Below are 19611 nucleotides of genomic sequence, written 5' to 3'. Positions count from 1 at the left end.
GGGAGTCGGCGGCATGGAGCGAGTGGGAACGGGAGCGGGATCTCGCCGATGATAGAAGAGAAAACGGGCCCGGTGGTTGATGGTGATGGCGGCGGCGGTGGTCAGGCGCAGTGGGGACACTGGTGAGGGGTGAGGAGGTGGCCGATGAGGGGAGTGGCAGTAGAGTCGAAAGTAGGAGTGTGGGGGCGACGGAGCAGGCGAGGAGGAGGACTGTCGCGCACAGTCACAAGAGCATCGTCACTGGCTCGTATTCCCGCAACGGGCAGAAGGGCAATGGCAGTGACGACTTGAGGATCTCCATGAACGGTGGGAGTCGGCACAACCGCCACCATCGGTTTCACGTCATCAGGAGGTGGTGGTCCGGTTTGGATTTCATGGCGGGGGGAGATGGGGCGGCCATGGATTTGTTGGCAGCGACAGCAATCGGTGGATTAGGGGAGAGAAAAGAGAGACTCTAGCTCATGCGCTCCCAGCCGCTGCCGCCGCTCGCCGTGGTTGTCTCGCACCCCACCGCCGCTGCTCTCGTTGTTGTCCCGCTGCGGCGCTGTGGTGAAGCTAGCCGAGAACGAAGGACCGAAGCAACTCCAACTCCCGCGCTCCCTGCCGCCGCCGCTCCAGCCTTCGCCCCTCCGCTTCCGTCGCCGCCGCCGCTCCGGAGAAGAAGGGTTGGAGAGAGAGGATGACATGTGGGCCCGACATGTCAGTGGGTACCATAATATATTTTTGTGTGTGAATGATAGATGGGTCCCACGGATATTTTTTTAATTCTAATGCCTCATAAGCGCCACGTGGGACGAAGAACGGGTCAACACCGCCACGTCAGCAAAACCGCCCTTCAAAACCACTGAGGGAGTCAAATTACACTGGTTTCAATAGTTCAGGGAGTAGTCCTATCCGGTTTTCTGGTTGAGGGGTATGAATTAGATTCGACGTACAATTAAGGGAGTCAAAGTGGACTTTTTCCAAAATACTTCCGGCATGAGTTTTTTTATTGGGCTGGTGATGGGGAGACGGCCCATCAGTGAAACAGGCCGCCTAGAGGCCCATCTAGGGCGGCAACTGCATGCAACCCATCAGGCCACGGGTCACCGACTCGATCACCGCCTCCACCATCACCACCACCACCGCACGGGCGGGCGGGCGGGCGATCGATTCGGCGAGCGCTTGCGCACACGGTCGCTTCGTGCGGCGTCGGAGACAACCCCGGCAGCCTCTCCCCCTCCCCCGCGCCGCCGCCGCGGCCAACCTCCTCCTCCATCCGGCGCACGCCCGGCGACCGACCGGCCGGACGACCGATCGTCGACCGCCGCCGCCGCATCGATTCCAAGGTACGCGCGTCGTACATTTCTCTTAGCCTTAGCCGCCGGGAGAGGATTGATTCGGAGATGGCGTTGATGCCCTAGCTAGCCCACGGAGAGATCGGGGAATGGGGGGGCCGAGAGGGACATGGATATCGATCGTCGGAGATCGCAATGCAGGGCGTCCGCCTCCGCATGCGGCGGGGGCTGGGTATGCGGGGGATTTCGCTGATCGCCCCGGTTGAGCGGCGGAGGATCGAATTGCCCGGCAACCCTTGTGGCGTAGCCCCATGAATGAACGATCCAAATGCAAAACGTGGAGTTTGTTCACGGGGCTAGGGCTAGGGCATCAACGCCATTGCTTTACCGCATTTGCTGTACATCGAAAAGCACACTTGCACACTTTCTTCTTATCGATCTCTCTCGTGCGCGCGCACACATCACCGATTTTTTTAAGCGGTCATCAACATCTCACGTAGCCAACACATTTTTATCTGTAGAAAAAAAGTAGTCAGCAAATGCCTTTTTGGCAGTAGCTATTAGCTTCAAAATGAGAAGACATATTAATAATATGCTGCAATCCAAGTGTTTTCTGAAAAGTGAAAAGTCTCCTTTTGTTTGAGGATAACAGAATGAAAATTAAGCTTTAATCGTTGTGGTGCTAGGGCCTAGGGACCTAGGAGAGTGCAGTTGTGCCAATGTGAGATCCAGTGACTTGATGGTGAAATGGCCAGCAACCTGAATTGTGTAGCTTAATTGGTTTCATGACTCAAGCCAGTGATTAGCACAGTTGAATGCAATACGATTCTTCTCCTTTTCGTTACTGCAAGCATTCTGCATTTATTGTCTTTAGTGAAGTGGTGATTATTAAAACATTCTGCATTTCTTGGCTTGTGAAAATTTGCAGCTCTTTCATGGGTAGATGGTCAGGATCGCCAATCGGTAGAGCCGGGGGATGGAATTTTCTGCCCTTCTGACTTCGGCAGGCATAAACATCGGCCTCTGTGCGCTCTTCCTGTCACTCTATTCAGTCCTTAGGAAGCAGCCTCACAACTATGGCGTCTACTTCGGGAGGCGGCTCGCCGAGGAGAAGTTCCGGCAGCAGGTCGACTACTTCTCGCTTGAGAGGCTCTTGCCTACCGCTGGATGGATAGTGAAAGCGTACTGGTGCACGGAAGAGGAGATACGACGGGTTGCTGGCTTGGATTCCGTGGTGTTCCTCCGCCTCTTCATCTTCAGGTTTTTCTCCATTCTGATTTAGGCTCCATTTTCCACGGCAGGAATTAATATATTTAATCATGATTTACATCGTTTGATAGGATCATCTTTTTTATTGTGGACATATCTTGATACATAGTTCTAATAAAATGACAAAACCATATACCTTTTGGTACTGGGAAGTATAACTGTTTTTAGGTCGACAATTTAACAGTTGGTACATTGTTTCTTCTGCAGCATACGTATCTTCTCGATAACTTCTCTTGTTTGCATATTTGGAGTGCTTCCTGTTAATTACCATGGGAAAGAAACGAATCACGGACGTATTCCAGCAGAGTCTCTCAATGTATTCACAATTGCAAATCTCAAAGAAGGATCACGAATGTAAGATCTCGGTTCACCTGAATCTTGAAACAATTTCCTAATATATCATGTTCACCTGAAGTTGGATACACGCAAAAGAATAATATTAGCTGAAAATTTTGGACGATTGCATGCTACAAAGTAAGAAAAAAGAATAAGGCTTCAATTTTGTAGGCAACAAATGAGCCCCTTATTTCTCAATAATATATTTTTATAGTTCTTAAACCATGAAAATATACTCTATAAGTATTTTACAAGTTCATCTTTTAACTGTAGAAAGAATAGGAGCCACCATGTTTTGCAGTATCAGGAGTTCCCATTTATTTATTATTTAGTATCACTAGTACAGATTAAGCTCGTCCAACATTAACATCCTCAGGGATGACGGAAAGCATTTGAACCACTGCTGGTAGCATCAATAGTATTGGACAAACGACGAACAATACTTCCCCTCTTATCTTTGTTTAAATTCTTTTGGCAACATCAAAATTTTAAATCAACTTATCTTTTTTTTTTTTAAGATCATCAGCAACATTTGTTACGGGTGTTGGGCCAGGAGGCTTAGGGCCATGACCAGGTCAAGTAGCCTCAATGGTAGGGAGTGGGATCCTATAATGTGAAGTTAGAGGAATGCGGGGATTGACATGTGGGCCCCACTGCTTGTGGGCCCACCTGTCAGTGACCATGTTAGAGGGAAGTTCATGTTAGAGGATCCTCTTCCCATAGGCACCCTTTTCAGGTTGTAGGCGCCCTCTTTAGGTTGCGTGAACAGTACCTACAAAGTATTTTACAGTCGTTAGAGTTTGTTGCTTAAAATATAAGATGGTATCCGGCTAGTCTTTTAGAATTAAGCAATGATGAAGAAGAATTAGTGTAATTTCCCTCAAATTCTCTTCCCCAACCTATAATCTCATCTCACCTCAATCAAGTTGACGCCACCAGGCTATCTTCCCGGCTGTGTTTAGCCCTAATGAATCCTTGCCAATAACACATTTTATTTCTTAGTGGGTCTTAATTTATTTTTCCATGACGTACATCATTTGATCTGTTGGAGTTTTTACATTTTATTTCACGACTAAAAACTCGCATCTTTCTCGAATTAGATAAATTACTAACATCCACTTATGACAAAAGGCCTTCTCCTTATTTCATTTGGTAAATCAATGTTGTTGATTGCTCAAGTGTTTTAAGATATGAACATTTCCTATTCTAGTTAGTTTATTATTATTACTGAAAGTCTTTTTTTTTTCTTTGCACAGGCTTTGGGTGCATTGTGTTGCCTTATATGTTATAACAATATCAGCTTGTATTCTTCTATACTATGTAAGACCTTTCCACACATTTCTTTTTTACCAAATGGTTTTATCTCCAATTTCCTCATATTCCAAGTAGCCATTTGTGGCAGCTTGTTGTATATTGTATAATGTCTTCTTTTTTTATAAGATATAGTTTATTGTATATTATCATGCTGCAGGAGTATAAGTATATATCAAGGAAGAGATTGGCGCATATTACTGGATCACCACCTGGTCCGGGTCATTTTTCTGTGATTGTTCGATCAATACCAAAGTCAGATAATGAGCTACTTGATGACACTATCAGAAATTTCTTTGTTAATTATCATGGATCCAGTTACTTGTCACATCAGATGATCTACCGGAAAGGAAGTATGCAGAAATTTGTGGTAAGAATTCGTTTCAGCAGTAGAGATTTTGTTGTCCTCAAATATTGCTGGAATTCAAACTATATTTTCTAACAATTGATTTAGCTACTACAATCTGATATTCTTACGGAAGCAAGCAGACTAACTATTCATAGTTGAAGTTCAAATTCTGGCTTCTGTTTCTGTTTCAGAAACACATGAAATAAGTCCATATGGTACCTCGAATCACCTCCTCAGGCATATAAGTTTGTTTCTTCAGGATAATGCAGAGAGGGTATATAGGAAATTTGTAAGAGTTAAGATGTCTTCATTTGGACAGAGTAGAAGGTCTGACTTGTCCAGATGTGGTCTTTGTGGAGTACGGGCTTCGTCGTTTCAGCAATATCGCAATAAATTCATCAATTCCAAGAAGCCAGACCTAAGTGATCCAGAAGTAATTGAAGCTCAGAAGGTCTTCTCCCTCCTGATATCATTGCCATTTGGGTTAAACTACTGCTTTTAACTAGTACATTACATGATATCCCTCCTCACCATAGTCACTCAGTAATATGCATGTGTAAGGTTGCATTGTAACTCAGGTTTAGGTGCATCAGCATATATAATTCTTGTCGTATTACTGAACAGGATTGTCCAGGTGCTATAGTATTCTTCAAGACTCGCTATGCGGCAATTGTTGCTTCACGAATTCTTCAATCTTCAAATCCTATGCTATGGGTGACAGATTTTGCTCCTGAGCCAAGGGATGTCTATTGGTCAAACCTCTGGATCCCCTATAGACAGATCTGGCTCCGGAAAATAGCAACACTTGCAGCTAGTGTTGCCTTCATGTTTGTTTTTATTGTCCCCGTTGCATTCGTCCAAAGCATGATGCAACTGGATCAGATTGAGCAGCTATTTCCAAGCCTGAAAAACATGTTGAAGAAGTAAGTTCAGACTTTCTGAGATCACCACTAGATTATCTGTTCGGATTTAATGTTTTGACAATGACAGCTTCTGTTTGATCATCTTGTTTAGGCCCTTTTTTGTCAAACTTGTAACGGGATACCTCCCTAGCGTCGTTCTGCTGCTGTCCCTGTACACAGTTCCTCCATTGATGATGTTCTTCTCTTCCATAGAAGGATCGATTTCTCGCAGTGGCAGGAAAAAAAGTGCTTGCTGCAAAATTTTGTTCTTTACCATCTGGAACGTCTTCTTTGTCAATGTCCTGTCAGGATCCGTGCTAAATCAGCTAAATGTCTTCACTAGACCAAGGGATATGCCATCTATGCTTGCCGAACTTGTACCAAAGCAGGTGATGATATTTCTTTACCGCCGAAATGCCATCATTTTCATTTTTATCTCACAGCTAGAAATAAATCACCATAGCACATTCCATTCCCCTTTTTCATATGTTGCTTTTAAATGGATTATTCTCCACTTTTACAGGCAACTTTCTTCATCACTTATGTCCTCACATCAGGATGGGCAAGTCTATGCTCCGAGATATTGCAAGTGTACAACTTAGTATATAACTTCTTCAGAAAATGTATATTTTGCTACCGGGATGATCCAGAATATGGCTACTCTTTCCCTTACCATACTGAAGTCCCGAAAGTCCTCCTGTTCAACCTGCTTGGCTTCACATTTTCGATAATGGCACCTCTCATACTGCCCTTCTTGCTAGTCTACTTTTGCCTCGGCTACCTAGTGTATCGCAATCAGGTGAACACACTTCCTTCTTGACTCAACCTGTGAACTTGTTTACTTGATTTATCAAGTTATCAATCAAAGATTATTAAGATCAAATCAATATATTAACATCAGTTGTTTTTGAATACGTCCATCTGTTAAGCATCGGAACATTTTTGCAGATCCTAAATGTCTACTACCCAAAGTACGAAATGGGAGGGAAACTGTGGCCAATCATGCACAGCACCTTGGTTTTCGCCCTGGTTTTGACACAGACCATAGCTCTTGGAGTGTTCACCATAAAGCACGCTACTATATCTTCAGGGTTCACCGTCCTACTAATCATCGGGACAGTCCTCTTCCATCAGTATTGCAGACACCGGTTTTCAAGCATATTCAACTCCTTTTCTGCCCAGGTTAGTATGAAAAACATTTTCAGGCAGATCCTCTCCTTTGAAATGGAGGCATCTTATGGGGATTTTATAGAAGTTGAACCAATTCCTGTGAAAATCCTGTAAAATTCCAGCGTTCCAACGGAGCACCGAAGTTTGAACTTAAGCTTTGGTTTCTGCAGGATCTGATAGAGATGGACAGAGACGATGAACAATCCGGGAGGATGGAGGAGATCCACAAGCACCTTCTGGACGCCTACTCCCAAGGCACCACCAACATGGACAACTCCAGTTCTTCCAGGAATGGAGGGGCTCCAATCGAAATGATCATGGAAGACCCTGCGCAGGATGCACAGGATTCTAACCAAGAACTCTGTGACGCCGTGAAGGAAGTGACTGGGTCGATTCAGGAACATGCCGACGAGATGTGACAACTCTGCTAGTATATATTGTTCCGTGTCTTGTTTGATTCCATTTGTAATCTACCATTCGCTCTGATGATGTGTGTAGCTTCGTTATATGCTTATACTTAGGCCAAGTAGCTGCTTGATTAATCCGGAGAAAGCTCCTTGAATGGTTTAAGGGGGGGAACTAACTGTGCAGATTACCCGAAGTCTCTCCCTGTCTCACTTTACCACCACGGATGATGTGCATGACACAGATTCGTAGCATGGGCATCGAGCTCGTGGATCAACTTGCTTTACCTTGCAAATTTGTGTACTTTGAAAAATTGGAATATATAACTGTATATCCAACTTTATGTGCTGCCCCAATGTTCCTCTTAACGTTGTATATTTTCATATTTGCAGAATTGTATGTTTCATATTTGCACGTTTTGTTTAGTAATGGCTCGTACATTACAGGTGGTCGACGGATAACATGTGGTATTGAAGTTAGGGAGTGTTTGGTAGGGCTCTGAAATTGGAATATCTATGCTGGAAAAGCGTTTGATAAAACTTACAATGTGAGAGTTGAGCAGAGTTGTGGAACAGGGACAAGGTGAAACACCTTTTCCATTCCTTTTAGCTCCACTCTTGAACCTGCCTCACTCATTTTTTTTTTGATCATTTGGTGTTTGGTTCAACTCTATCTCCTTCGAACAAGGACTTTAGATTTAGAGCTCAAACAAAATATCCTTCTAAACGAATGGATGGCCTGGTTGGCTTAAATGTAGCCGTGTTTATATTGGTAACATGTACAAAGCATTATTTATAGTTTAGATAAAATATAAAATTTTAAACCACTTTATTTTAACTTATAAACTCCAAATATACGGGTCTAGGATCGTGCCAAATTGGATCTAAGTTGGATCAGTGTCAGCAATGTGTGCGTTGGGAGGGAATGAGATCCTCAAGTCAGATAAGCACAGTACCATAATTTAATGATATTTCTAGCCGTCCTATTTACAGTGAACGGATAAGATCAATTGCTACAGTACGCTACAACGATACGTGAACAGTGCGAAATGCACAGCATTTTTTCACTGTTTTTATACTGTTGCTACAGCAAACAACTGCACATCATTGTTTTGTACTGTAACACAAGACTTTACTGCACTTCTCTGCCTTTAGTACCAAAAGGCAGAGGATCCTTTCTGTTAGGAGGGGTTGTAAGAACTGTCAAACTACAGTAGTGGAAGTACTACGAACTCTTAGTGCGTTTGGGCTTGCGTTCAGCCTCTCCCTCCCACGTTGGCAAAGGAGAAAGCCACACGCCACGTTTACTTCCGGGCCCACCAAAATGAAGTTGTGTCCAATGTTTGCCACCGGTTCTTGGGCGAAAAAAAAGGACGCGTGAGGTTGGGAGACCGCGTTGTGGAGCGAGTGGCAACGCCCTCCTTCCCGCTGCCGTCGTCGCCTCCTTGCCGACGAGCCGCCTAGCCCGCCATCGCCGTGGTAAGCTGACGAGCCCGCCGTCGCCGTCCACGGCTAGATCCGGCGAGCCCAACCTGGATCTGGCTACCCAGCTGCCGCTCCGGTCGGGCTCGGGTCGCGACAGAGGAAGAGGAGCCAGAGCGCGCGGCTTCGCCCAGCGCCGCCGCCACATCTGCCCAGCACCGCCGCCGCTCGATCTGCCCCGCGCCACCGTTGTGGACAGAGGACGGGAGGGCGCCGTGCGCCGCTCGACGTTGCCGCCGCCTTCCGCCACCGCTTGGAGCCTCGGGAGAGAGCTCACTTGAGAGAGTAGTACTTGAGAGTTGAGAGAGAACAGCTTGAGAAAAGAAAGAGAGATTGGAAGATGAAAGTAAAAAGATGTACCAGTGGGACCCACTACTAGTACTTGCACTGTGGAGTGTGGAGGTTATGAGGTTCTTCGTAAATAATGGTGACACACTGTGAATGGCCTTAGCAGAGTTGGGACTCCTGTATCTTACAGTGGACTTCGAGCATTTCAAAGGTGTTCCAGATTTATCATCAACTGAAGCCACCAGGATTTCACCAGACATCACGATTTTTCCACAGCTGATATTTGTGATGGTACCAAGCAAAAAAAGGCACTCCTTTCGCACATTTGTAGCAGGTAACATCTTAACTTCATTAATTAGCCGAGCAAAATTATTTGAGAACAAGAGAAGTTAGCAAACGGGAGCTAATAATTTACAGCTTGACACAGTCATCGCTGCTTTATCGCAACTACTGATGCCCAACTTTACCACGGAGGATTTGCTCTTGCCTTCTTGCATTCACATTTGTACTACACACACAGCGAATTCGAGACACACTGACACGGTGAAGGGCTCGTCGTTTCACCCCTCGCATGAGCTATAGCTTGGTCGTCGTTTGTACTCCTTTTGAACTAGACTCAGCAGAAAGTCGGTGAATACATGTTCATATCCAGGCATTTTACCATACCCTGCAGGATAAGAGGTGATGAGCATCTTTCACAATTGAGATAAGAACTATCCATTTAGCAAAGGAAGGCCACTTCTGTAAAGAGTTCAGTATAATAATCGACTGCCATCATGTTGTTTCCCGATTTTATTGAGAGCTGCCATACGGAAGAGAGGACATTTCAAGTGGGTGCCACAACTTCTACAGTAGTGTATTAATTTAGACTTTTACCTAGCAGCATAACAAAAAAGAAATTTTCGACGATATAGGAGGGAAATCGTTTGCTAATTCAAACCCATAAACATTAAGTTAGCTGAAATTTTTTTGCCGGGTCAAGTTAGCTGAAAATAATGAGAAGATAAATTAGACATACTTTTTTTTGCGGGGATAAATTAGACATACTTGAAACATATTAGATCACATACCAGGAAAATAGTTCATGTCTATGACATAGAACCGATCTCTTGTCCCATGCTCTCTAATCATATCAATGTTAAACAATCTAAGACCCTGTAAGTTAGGTAAAAGGGTTAATCAACATGACATTAATTAAGCATAATAACACACAAGTCAAAGGATCATTAGTACCAATCGTCGGCGCAGCTCTCTTGCCAATATCTCGAGAAGTGGTCTTGGAGGAAGTTCTGAGGGAATATGGAAGAACATTAGTTGGCAATACTATTTTCTAGAACCAACAATGAATGACATCAATAAGCGTAAAGCTATGGAAACCAATGTATGGAAGTTTACCAGCAACATGGGGGTCCAGATCTGCATCATCTGCGTTGGCTGAAGCACAAGAGACCCTTGGAAACCGAAATACTCCAGCATTGTTTGATAAATCACCTACATCAACGTTGGGAAGCGAAAACCTACGCACAACCCGTATCGCATCCCCAACAATGTAGACCTTAAACAAGACACCACCTACAAACGAGAAAACCAAGTTAATCTGGGATTGATTGGGAATAGTGAATAGAAACAGAGGGGGGAAAATAACTCAAAGAAACTTACCATGGTTTACAAATTCCTGAAGAACAAGCGGAGGCTCAAGCTTCGTCAAGGAGATTGGATCATAAGCAAGAGATAACTCATGGGATTTTGCCACCAGAGGCTTTGCCACTGCATATAATATATGTAGTTAACAAATGGACAACAATAACAGCTAGGAACCCCAAAACATAATTCAGCAAATGTAATTAGTTGAACATAGTATGCGTAGATTTTATTAAACTCTATGTCACCATTTCCCATTTTTATACAATGGAGATGTTGATGACTCTATCTCATCCAGAACCAAGTGCCAGCGTTGTACCACGTACATAAGATTCTAGTAAGACCTTTAAATGAGAATACACAAGCAGAACAATGGAAACTTTGTTACACACAGACCTTAATCTTCCTTCCTCACTATGTTCAAATTATTTGAAGATTTTTGTTGAATCTTCCTAGTTTTGTCTATATAGTTCACCATACAGATTTCCATTGTATATAATATGCTGATCTCTCACCAGCTTCCTACCCATCTGATATACATACTACATAAACCAGATAACAAATGGAAGCAAAATGATGGTAGAAGTTACAAACTTGCTCCAGCATGTTCAAGAATCTAGGAAGGAAAGAGAGAAGAAACATACATATTCATCAGCGAGTTATGGTTTTGGTGAGATTTTCTTTTGAAGTAAACATAGTCCCGTATCATGCTGAGTGAGAGACCATACCACTTATGATGACTACAAAAAAATGATTGCAACTAACTATAATGTTTTGCTCCTATCTGCATAGAACGTCAAATTGTAACTTAAAAATGTAAAGCTGTTAAATACAACTCAGGAACAAACCAATAATTATTATGAGCATGCGTAAGAGGAAACAATAATTGTGAATCAACAGATAAGCAAACTCACCTAATGGAAGAGATAGACCAGCCCTCATAACAGCAGCTGGTATTGATGATGGATCTGTATTAACAAACAGCTGCTTAGGAACACCGACTCTACCTGCAAAAAGCAACTGCACCATAATGAGGAAATCAGCCTTTGGGATGGTTCTAAGAACCAAATTCTCCATATCAAGTCTCCCAAACAATGGAGGAAATCTGAGATGGAAGCAAATAACAAGGTTTAATATATTTAAATGTGTAAAGACATGAAGTCTAACAATTAGAACAATGTCTGCTACTGGAAAAAAATGTTATATACATAATACTACTCCAATCCAAAGGGCCCAGCAGTGAGAACTATGCCAGTTCATGTAACAAAAGAATTAAAAGGTACTAGTCCACCAAGGATACAAAAAACAGAAGAGAAATCAATGCTTTATACTACAGATGACAGTCACATAGAACATCAAATGCTTCATCCATACCTAATTAGACAAACATGTAAAGACTCCATATGAGACTATTCCCAAGTTAACTTTATTTTTAACCAGTAGAGCCAAACAAACTGTTGCATTATCATAGCAAAGGTAGTCTACCCCCTTCTTTTCATGGTATGTTTCTAATCAAGGAAAAACTAATGCCGGTTGCTTTGAACTTATTCTAATCGTGTAAAAAAACTGCAGTTGTCCACTTAATATTGCAAATTATTTTGTTTTATATAGCATATTGTTTTCTTCCAAACCAGAACCAAGAAGCCATTTATAGAAATTACCATGACAATCTGAGAGGTCCAATTCAGAAACCTCTTGAAGCATAGATTGACGATTAAGCAGATGTTCTATGGCACCTGGTGGGTCAAGAACAGTAACTTCTGGGTGTTCCTCCCTATATTCCTACCAAATGAGGCATAGTCAATAAAAGATTAGTAAGGAACAGATAATATGTAAATTCCCATAAAAAGAAGTCTGACAGTGATTTTAACATGTTTTGGATTACTGACCTCCAATAATTGTTGCCACTCCCTTCCTGTCAACTGTAGAGAATACAAGGTTATCGTTCAGTTTTCAATGAAATGAAAGACAAGCTAAGAAAAGCAACCTATTTTCCAAGTACTTAACAGCATCCAGACATATAATACATCAAGGTATTAAATACATCGAATATTATCAAACCTTATGCAGAACAATGTCAAAAGGTCCTTGATCTGACAGTGGACGTTTTTGATCAATAGCAACAAAAAGGATCCCTTTCTTCCTGCAAATATGTTTCAGAAGGCTTAGATATCGAATTGCCGATAATACAGATAAACATGCAAAATATAGTCCACAAACAAAACGTAAAATAAGTAGGTCTGCGACAGTTGCAAATAGGAGAAATTGGCAGCTAGTCAACATATAGCTTCAACATCTCATTGACAACATGCTATTCATAATTCAAATCAATTTAAGATCATTGTTCCTATCTGCAATAGTTGCATGCTATTAAGTTCTCAACCTCTTGAAGTCTTGTTTTCAAGGTTCCATACAATTTTAATAGGCATAAGAGCTTGAAATAAATGTCTACAAAGTATAAGGAGAAGTAGATGAAACTGATAAACCTCATCTAAGTAGATCATGTAGGTGGACATTGCAGGGCATTTGTTTCTATATAAAAAAGAATGAACAATTTGAATACGAACACATCCTTCTTCCTTAATGCAAAGATAGGCAGTCCTGCATATTCTCTAAAAAAAGAATACGGACATATTCAAACTTCCAATTCATTGTTTAGCTAAAAAGAACAGATAATGGACACAGGCACACACAACATATGTTCAAACAATTGCAAGGTATCCTTGTGCAAACTAGAGACCTGGCATGCACATGGTGGGAGAATGGGGCAAATCCAAATTTCCTGGTGACTATAGGGGTACAAGGAACTAAGGGTAGGTTGTTCTTAATCCATGCCTTGTATGGAAATGTCACGACATAAAGACAATAGTAATCACCAGGTGGCATCAAAGATAAAAATCTAATCAGGTAATAAAGGAATAGCTTTAATCAAGCACCATCTTTCTCAGACTGGATGGAGATATGGTACTTGATTTGCAAGATGCATGTGGACCACATCAAGCACAAAAGACAATGCAAATGTTTATTGTGTGGGTCCTAAATTATTCCACAATCTTATCGTGCCTGCCAGGCCGTCATTCCACGCCCTGTCCTGGTCCTAGTGATGCGTGTGCAAAAATGTATTATGAAACTGTAAGGTGAAACTCCAGACATAAAAAAAAATTGCATCCAGAAGATTACACAAATTGTAGGTAAAAAAAATTTGCATTGCCATAATAATCATGCATGTAAAATTGATGGACTAATGGATCTCTATGTACACTCGATCCCAAAGCATGGTCCCACAGTCAATAATGAAAGCAGTCAAACAAAACACACAAGTACATAATCATGCACAGCAAGGTTTTGAGAAATTTCAAGATAAAGAATGTGCATGTTACTTCTACACTTGCAGGATAAGTTCAGGAATATGACTAAATTACTAGATAAGTTAAGAGAGGGTTCCTATCGGGAGCGAATATAATACTACCACACAGTAGGGAATGCATCGATGTCACTTTCTTATCCCAAAAGAAAATAGGTGCAATACAAAGGTGTGCTTGAATGATATGGACCTGCTATTATTTAAGTAATTAAGTCAGTCAGTGCAGGGGGTGATTCTAGAAAACTAAGCAACTCCAATTCCTTCCCTTCCATTGAATATATATGTTCTATGATTCTCTAAAAATTGCTCGATCGTTATTGGAAACGTTGGCAACAACGCCTCCCACCTTCACACGAGAAATGATGGATCAGATCATATCACAAGGAGATATTCAGTCAGACGTTCCAATGCCGAAAAGGCCACACCTTTCACCATCTTTTGCACTATCTAATTTTCGCAAAGAAAAGCCCCCACCTTTCCTCCCACTTTTAAGACCTTTTAAAACCGCAAAGTGACACCCATTTTTAATTTGGCACAACACCCATGCTAATCTTTAGCTCACAAACAATAGTGCAGAAACAGTGGAAAGTAAGTAAGTCATTTTCATCACTAACTAGAGAGAAAAAAAAAGAGAGAGGAGGACAATATGTGTCAGAATCTACTCAAGTCAAGCACAGCACAGAGGTCAATGAACGAGGTATCAGCGACAGCGAACGAACTATTTACTACTACGCTCGGCAAACCTCTCCTCTTCCTCCTCACAATACAGCCAGCAAGAAGGATCCAGAATCAGCTCTGATCTCTCGAATCCAAAGGGGAAAAATGGAGAGGATTCCATCCAATTCAAAGTTTCAAACAAACAAACAAACAGAAAGGACAGCCACACCAAACGCCTCCTCCCTCCCTCCCCCAATGCACCCACACACACACACACAAAAATATCCCAAACAAGAAGCGCCTTCTTCCCACCCAAATTCCTCCTCCTCCTCCTCCTCATCATCATCATCCCAAGACGGAAACGTGAAGCGAACAAATCTGCTAGTACCTACCTGGCGAGTCCGCGGAGCTTGGGCTGGAGGAAGCTCTTGGCCTTCTTCGACGTCAGCGCGTACCCCACCACCAGCTCCCTCGCCGCCACCGCCGCCGCGGGTGGCGCCTGCGCCTGCGCCATCTCCTCCTCATTATCCACCATCGCCACCGCCACCTCCGCCGCCTCCCCCGCCTCCCCTTCTCCACCCCCCACGCGCCCACCCGACACCATCCCCAAAACACCAAACACCAAACCCCGCCGATCGGCAGCGACGCGGCGCGAGATCGGAATGCGGAGGTCGAAGCCCTAGCGACTCCTCCCCACGCGAGCGAGCGAGCGAGCGAGCGGCGAGGAGAGAGAGAGAGAGAGAGAGAGAGAGAGAGACAGGTGGCGCGCGTGAGGGCGCCGTGTGGAGGAGAGCAAGAGGGAGAGGGAGGAAGCCGGAGATGGGGAGCGCCTGCGTATTTGTAGGCGGAGGAGGGAGAGAGATCTGCCCCCACAAAATTACGGTTTTGCCCCTGGCAGTGTTTTCTCCTCTTCTGGTTCCCTGCACACACATGCAGGGCTATTTTATTTACCCGGACCTATTTTATATTTACCTGGTCTAAAAATATTTTGAACTCTGGTTCTTGGTGACCTATTCTGGTGCCTAAGTTTTTTTTTTTAAAAAAAATAGAGTGGTTTTTTTATGAGCTTAATATTATGTGAAAGGTATGAAAAAGTGTTAGCTGACAGTGAAAATACGTATTTTGAACTCTGGTTTTTGGTGATCTATTCTGGTGCCTAAGTTTTTTTTTTAAAAAAATGGAGTGGTTTTTTTATGAGCTTAATATTATGTGAAAGGTATGAAAAAGTGTTAGCTGACAGTGGCGGACGCAGGATTTCGATGATGGGGGTACAGACCTACCAAAGCATCGTCCAGTGAGAAAAAAAATGAAGTGTTAACATGGGTTAGTAGTGCAAATAAAAATGATTATTATATTAATAACAAAATAGCTAAGAAAAATTTTATAATACTATTGGAAAGCATGATTTTGTGCTTAAGAATGGGTGTTTTGAACTATTAGACAATATTTTACTTGTTAAATCACAATAGATTGTTAAAAGATTTAGGGGTACAACTGTACCCCATGTCATATCATAGATCCGCCACTGTTAGCTGAGCAGACGATGTTAGATTCTCCTTATACTTGTAAAATTATGGACATAAATGGATCACGGGAAAATATCATTTGAATGCTATTCTGGATGATGATTGGGCGATATTGGATAGTCCTCTCCGTCTCCGCACGTAGCTAAATCCTATACGGTCGGAGGCATAAATAGACTTTGAATGCCTCCAAGCGACACCGGTCGCCAAGAGACACGTGCACTTGCCTAGTGGAACGCGGTTTCCTCCTAGGGACTAGGATGAATTTTCATTGGTGGATGTAGCGGGATGACGGACACGCGACCATTCAACCCGAGTTTGGATCCTAGGTGAAGAGGCCAACTTGTTTCTTTCTTAAAACGGTTTTCTATGTCGCGACTATCGCACCGGTGCACATTTTCAATATACTTTTTTATACACGTGCCTTCTAGCGATTGGTGCACATTGTCAATATACTTTTTATACACGCGCTTTCTAGCGACTCACTAAATTAATATATAACTTGAGCCATTGTAGAATAGAGACATCATCATCGGAAAAAAAAAGCATGTTCAATTTCCAATACATTACAATATTTATTGTCCAACCCTACATCATAAGTGCAGAATTAATCAATTATAAGAGCTCTATATTTACCAAACCAATATCATCGTGTTTAGCTAGTTTTTGTACAGTGTAATCTCTACTCATCTATTCACATGTTGGTGCAAGCTAAGCTAAGCTCAAGCGCGTGATCCGCACTGCCAAAATGCGTGGCGTCTTGGGGTTTTAACGGCAGAATGCAGCTCAGGCTGCGGTGTCATTCCCGGCTTGCGTGCACGGCGTAGCGTACGTAGAGATTGACAAGAGATCGACGAGTGCGTGCGTGCTCGGTGCCCTCCTGTGGTGGAATTCAGACGGCAACACAAACACTTCTTTGGTTCTTCCCCTTTTCTTTTCTTTTCTTTTCTTTTCTTTTCTTTTTTCTCGACAGTTTTAATTTCTTTTTTCTTGGAGGCTAGCTAGTATGGCTAGAGACAATTTAGTTCTGTTTAGTTTAGCTGTGTGTACCGTTGTGTATTAGCTAACATGCAGTAAAAGTGTGGTAATAAATAAATAAAGTGAAGCATGACTCCAAAATTTGGGCCCTTTTTTTTTACCTTTTCGAGAGCGTCCAAACTTTTGAAAGCTTTCCTTTTTAGAAGATGTAAATAAAAAGTTTTGTGCTTTTTCCGGAGGGCTGTCTCTTCATGCGTCCCGGGATTGTGAAATTAGCTGGAGGATTTGTTCGGCATTTCTTTTTCCAAACTAGAATTGTCTAGTAGCTCGATATGACGTTTTTAGCCTCGGGAAAATATAATGAAAAGCACTAGTAACGTGCTTTGTAAATGAAAAACCGCAGTTATTTGTTAAGCTTAAGCCGTGCGTGTTCCTTTTTAAATTATATAATCCAAAAATGATTTAGCGTTTTTGAAGTTTGGTATTTTAAGAATATTATAAGTAGTATGTTTTAAGGTGTATTCCTAGCAACCACGTAAAGCTCTAAAATTAATTGCAATGCAAATATGTAAAACTCAAAATCAGCTTCACAACATAATCAAAATGGGTATCATGCATTTGGAAGCTGTCATTGCAATTTCCACGAAGGAGCACTGTGTGAATTTCGCTCTTTGTAAAGGACCATTTTGAACAATAATGTTTTTAGCGACTTTTAAATGGTCTCAACTCAAGAGATTATTAATAGCCTTTGGTCTTCAAAAAGAGTATAAAAACCTCTATTTCCTAAGAACCACACAGAGAGAAAGAGAGATGATATTGTTCCATATAAATTGGAATAATACACTGAATATTTAACACTAGCTCTTTTAGAAAACTTATTTTATAAATAAACACCATAAAAAACTACAGAAAAAATAGACCTCTACCTCAACACCGAGCCCTAGGACACTGAGGCCCAACCTGTCGATGGCAAAAATATTGGCGCTAAACCCACAAGATCGGTTTAGTCAATCGTCTAATACTAAAAAGAATTATTCCCTCCGTTTCACAATGTAAGTCATCCTAGCATTTCGCATCAATACTCATTAACATCTATATAAATATAAATATAAATATATATATATATATATATATATATATATATATATATATATATATATATATATATATATATATATATATATATATATATATTCATTAACATCTATATAAATATGGGAAATGTTAGAATGAATTACATTGTGAAACGGAGGGAGTATTGAATTTTGTAGTACAAGCATGAGCATAAGTTGACTCCACAGTCCATACTTGATAGTACTCCATACTGATCAGTTGTCAACATAGGGATGGCAGAGATTGATTATAAAATGTTGAGTACTCTCTCCGTCCCAAAAAAAAAAGGCAAACCCTAGATTTCCGTGTCCAACTTTGACTGTCCGTCTTATATAAAAAAATTATAATTCGTATTTTTATTGTTGTTAGATGATAAAACATGATTAATATTTTATGCGTGACTTGTATTTTTAATTTTTTTTATAATTTTTTCAAATAAGACGGACGGTCAAACGTTGGGCACGGAAACCAGGGTTTCTCTTTTTTTTTGGACGGAGGGAGTAAATTTTAAATCCAAGTCTTCATATGGTCCAATTTATAGTAATTTGATACTCTGAAACTCCGAATTGATGTCCACATTGTTGGAATATTCTTTTGGGTTGCCTTCTGATCAGTGCATCTGTATCAGCTGCACAGTTCGTTATGTGGCACTGGCACACACAACGAGACACTCCGGATGGTGTGGAAGAAGCCGTGGAAAAATGGGAAGGAAGCTGCCATGGAATATTCTAGAAGCATGGGCAACGCTTCTTCTATTCCTTCCCTTTCTTGGTTCTGCCTCTCCAAGTTGACCATAATATAATGGCGCCAATTTCCAATCTTGTCTCGTGTATACAAAGCAAAATTGAAGGACCAGTTCCGTTTGATGACAAATTGTAGGGTAATGGATGGCGCTACCAATCTTCTCTTCTATCAGTACTAAAGTTTTGGCGCTACCAAGATTTTACTACTACCTTCATTCCAGAATATAAGAATTTGTAGGGTTAGACATGGATATTAATAAGAGCAATTTTATAGTCTTAGAGGAGGTACCATAAGATACCAAAAATTTAATATAAAATTTGGTACCTCATAGTACCTAGATACCAAGAGGTATCAAATTTACAATAGAAAATGTTGTACTTAAATGAGAGAAGATTATGATTCGTTGAAAAGTTAAGGTAAGTAGGGAAATTGAATGAAGAGTTGTAACTGGTTAGGAAGAGAATATTGGTGAAGAAATTGTTATATTTTGCGACGGAGGAAGCAGTAGAATAACATCCAAACCAACACTGAACTATCCTACAATCTACTACAACAATCTGAAGGTGTTTGGCATGCTAGGTCAGATCCCTGCCTACAATTCATCTGTCCCTATCTACTTGTGTCCTCTGTCTCCAACTCTCCAAGTGGGGATAAAAGTGTCAAAGCATTCTTCCCACAGTTACTACTCACTACTGTGAGTTATCCTTTTGTGATGTGGATGTGACACGAGTGGCTGAGTGCCCTTTTCATCACCCATGGAATTGGAGCACTTCAGCTTCAGAGGTTCCCAGTTTAATACTCCT

General features: G+C 41.8%; 2 protein-coding genes across 3 annotated transcripts; one reads left to right on the top strand and one right to left on the bottom strand.

The window, feature by feature from the left end:
• Nucleotides 1-1111: 1111 nt before the first annotated feature.
• Nucleotides 1112-7401, top strand: LOC4333968 (CSC1-like protein RXW8). The gene is made up of 11 exons (NM_001418619.1): nt 1112-1328; nt 2206-2537; nt 2754-2900; nt 4139-4202; nt 4354-4563; nt 4802-4993; nt 5167-5465; nt 5557-5833; nt 5968-6243; nt 6393-6626; nt 6785-7401. The coding sequence occupies exons 2-11, from the start codon at nt 2254-2256 to the stop codon at nt 7031-7033; spliced, it is 2232 nt and encodes a 743-aa protein (NP_001405548.1). The 5' UTR covers nt 1112-1328; nt 2206-2253; the 3' UTR covers nt 7034-7401.
• Nucleotides 7402-8455: 1054 nt separating this feature from the next.
• LOC4333967 (inositol-tetrakisphosphate 1-kinase 3-like) lies at nt 8456-15259 on the bottom strand. Of its 2 annotated transcripts, none has more exons than NR_184786.1 (10): nt 14843-15259; nt 12491-12572; nt 12319-12351; nt 12091-12211; nt 11344-11449; nt 10448-10555; nt 10184-10360; nt 10022-10077; nt 9859-9943; nt 8456-9455 (listed from the first exon to the last, which is right to left on the bottom strand). NR_184786.1 is itself a non-coding variant. In NM_001418620.1 (10 exons), the coding sequence occupies exons 1-10, from the start codon at nt 15052-15054 to the stop codon at nt 9349-9351; spliced, it is 1074 nt and encodes a 357-aa protein (NP_001405549.1). In that variant the 5' UTR covers nt 15055-15259; the 3' UTR covers nt 8456-9348. The 2 variants fall into 2 exon arrangements, 1 of the variants encoding a protein (NP_001405549.1); NM_001418620.1 differs by having other exon boundaries at nt 11344-11436.
• Nucleotides 15260-19611: the final 4352 nt, after the last annotated feature.

The sequence above is a fragment of the Oryza sativa genome, chromosome 3 (assembly GCF_034140825.1).
Source record: "Oryza sativa Japonica Group chromosome 3, ASM3414082v1".
NCBI classification, from domain to species: Eukaryota; Viridiplantae; Streptophyta; class Magnoliopsida; order Poales; family Poaceae; genus Oryza; species Oryza sativa.
The sequence above is the reverse complement of the archived record's forward strand: the minus strand, read 5'-3'. Positions and strand labels throughout refer to the sequence as shown.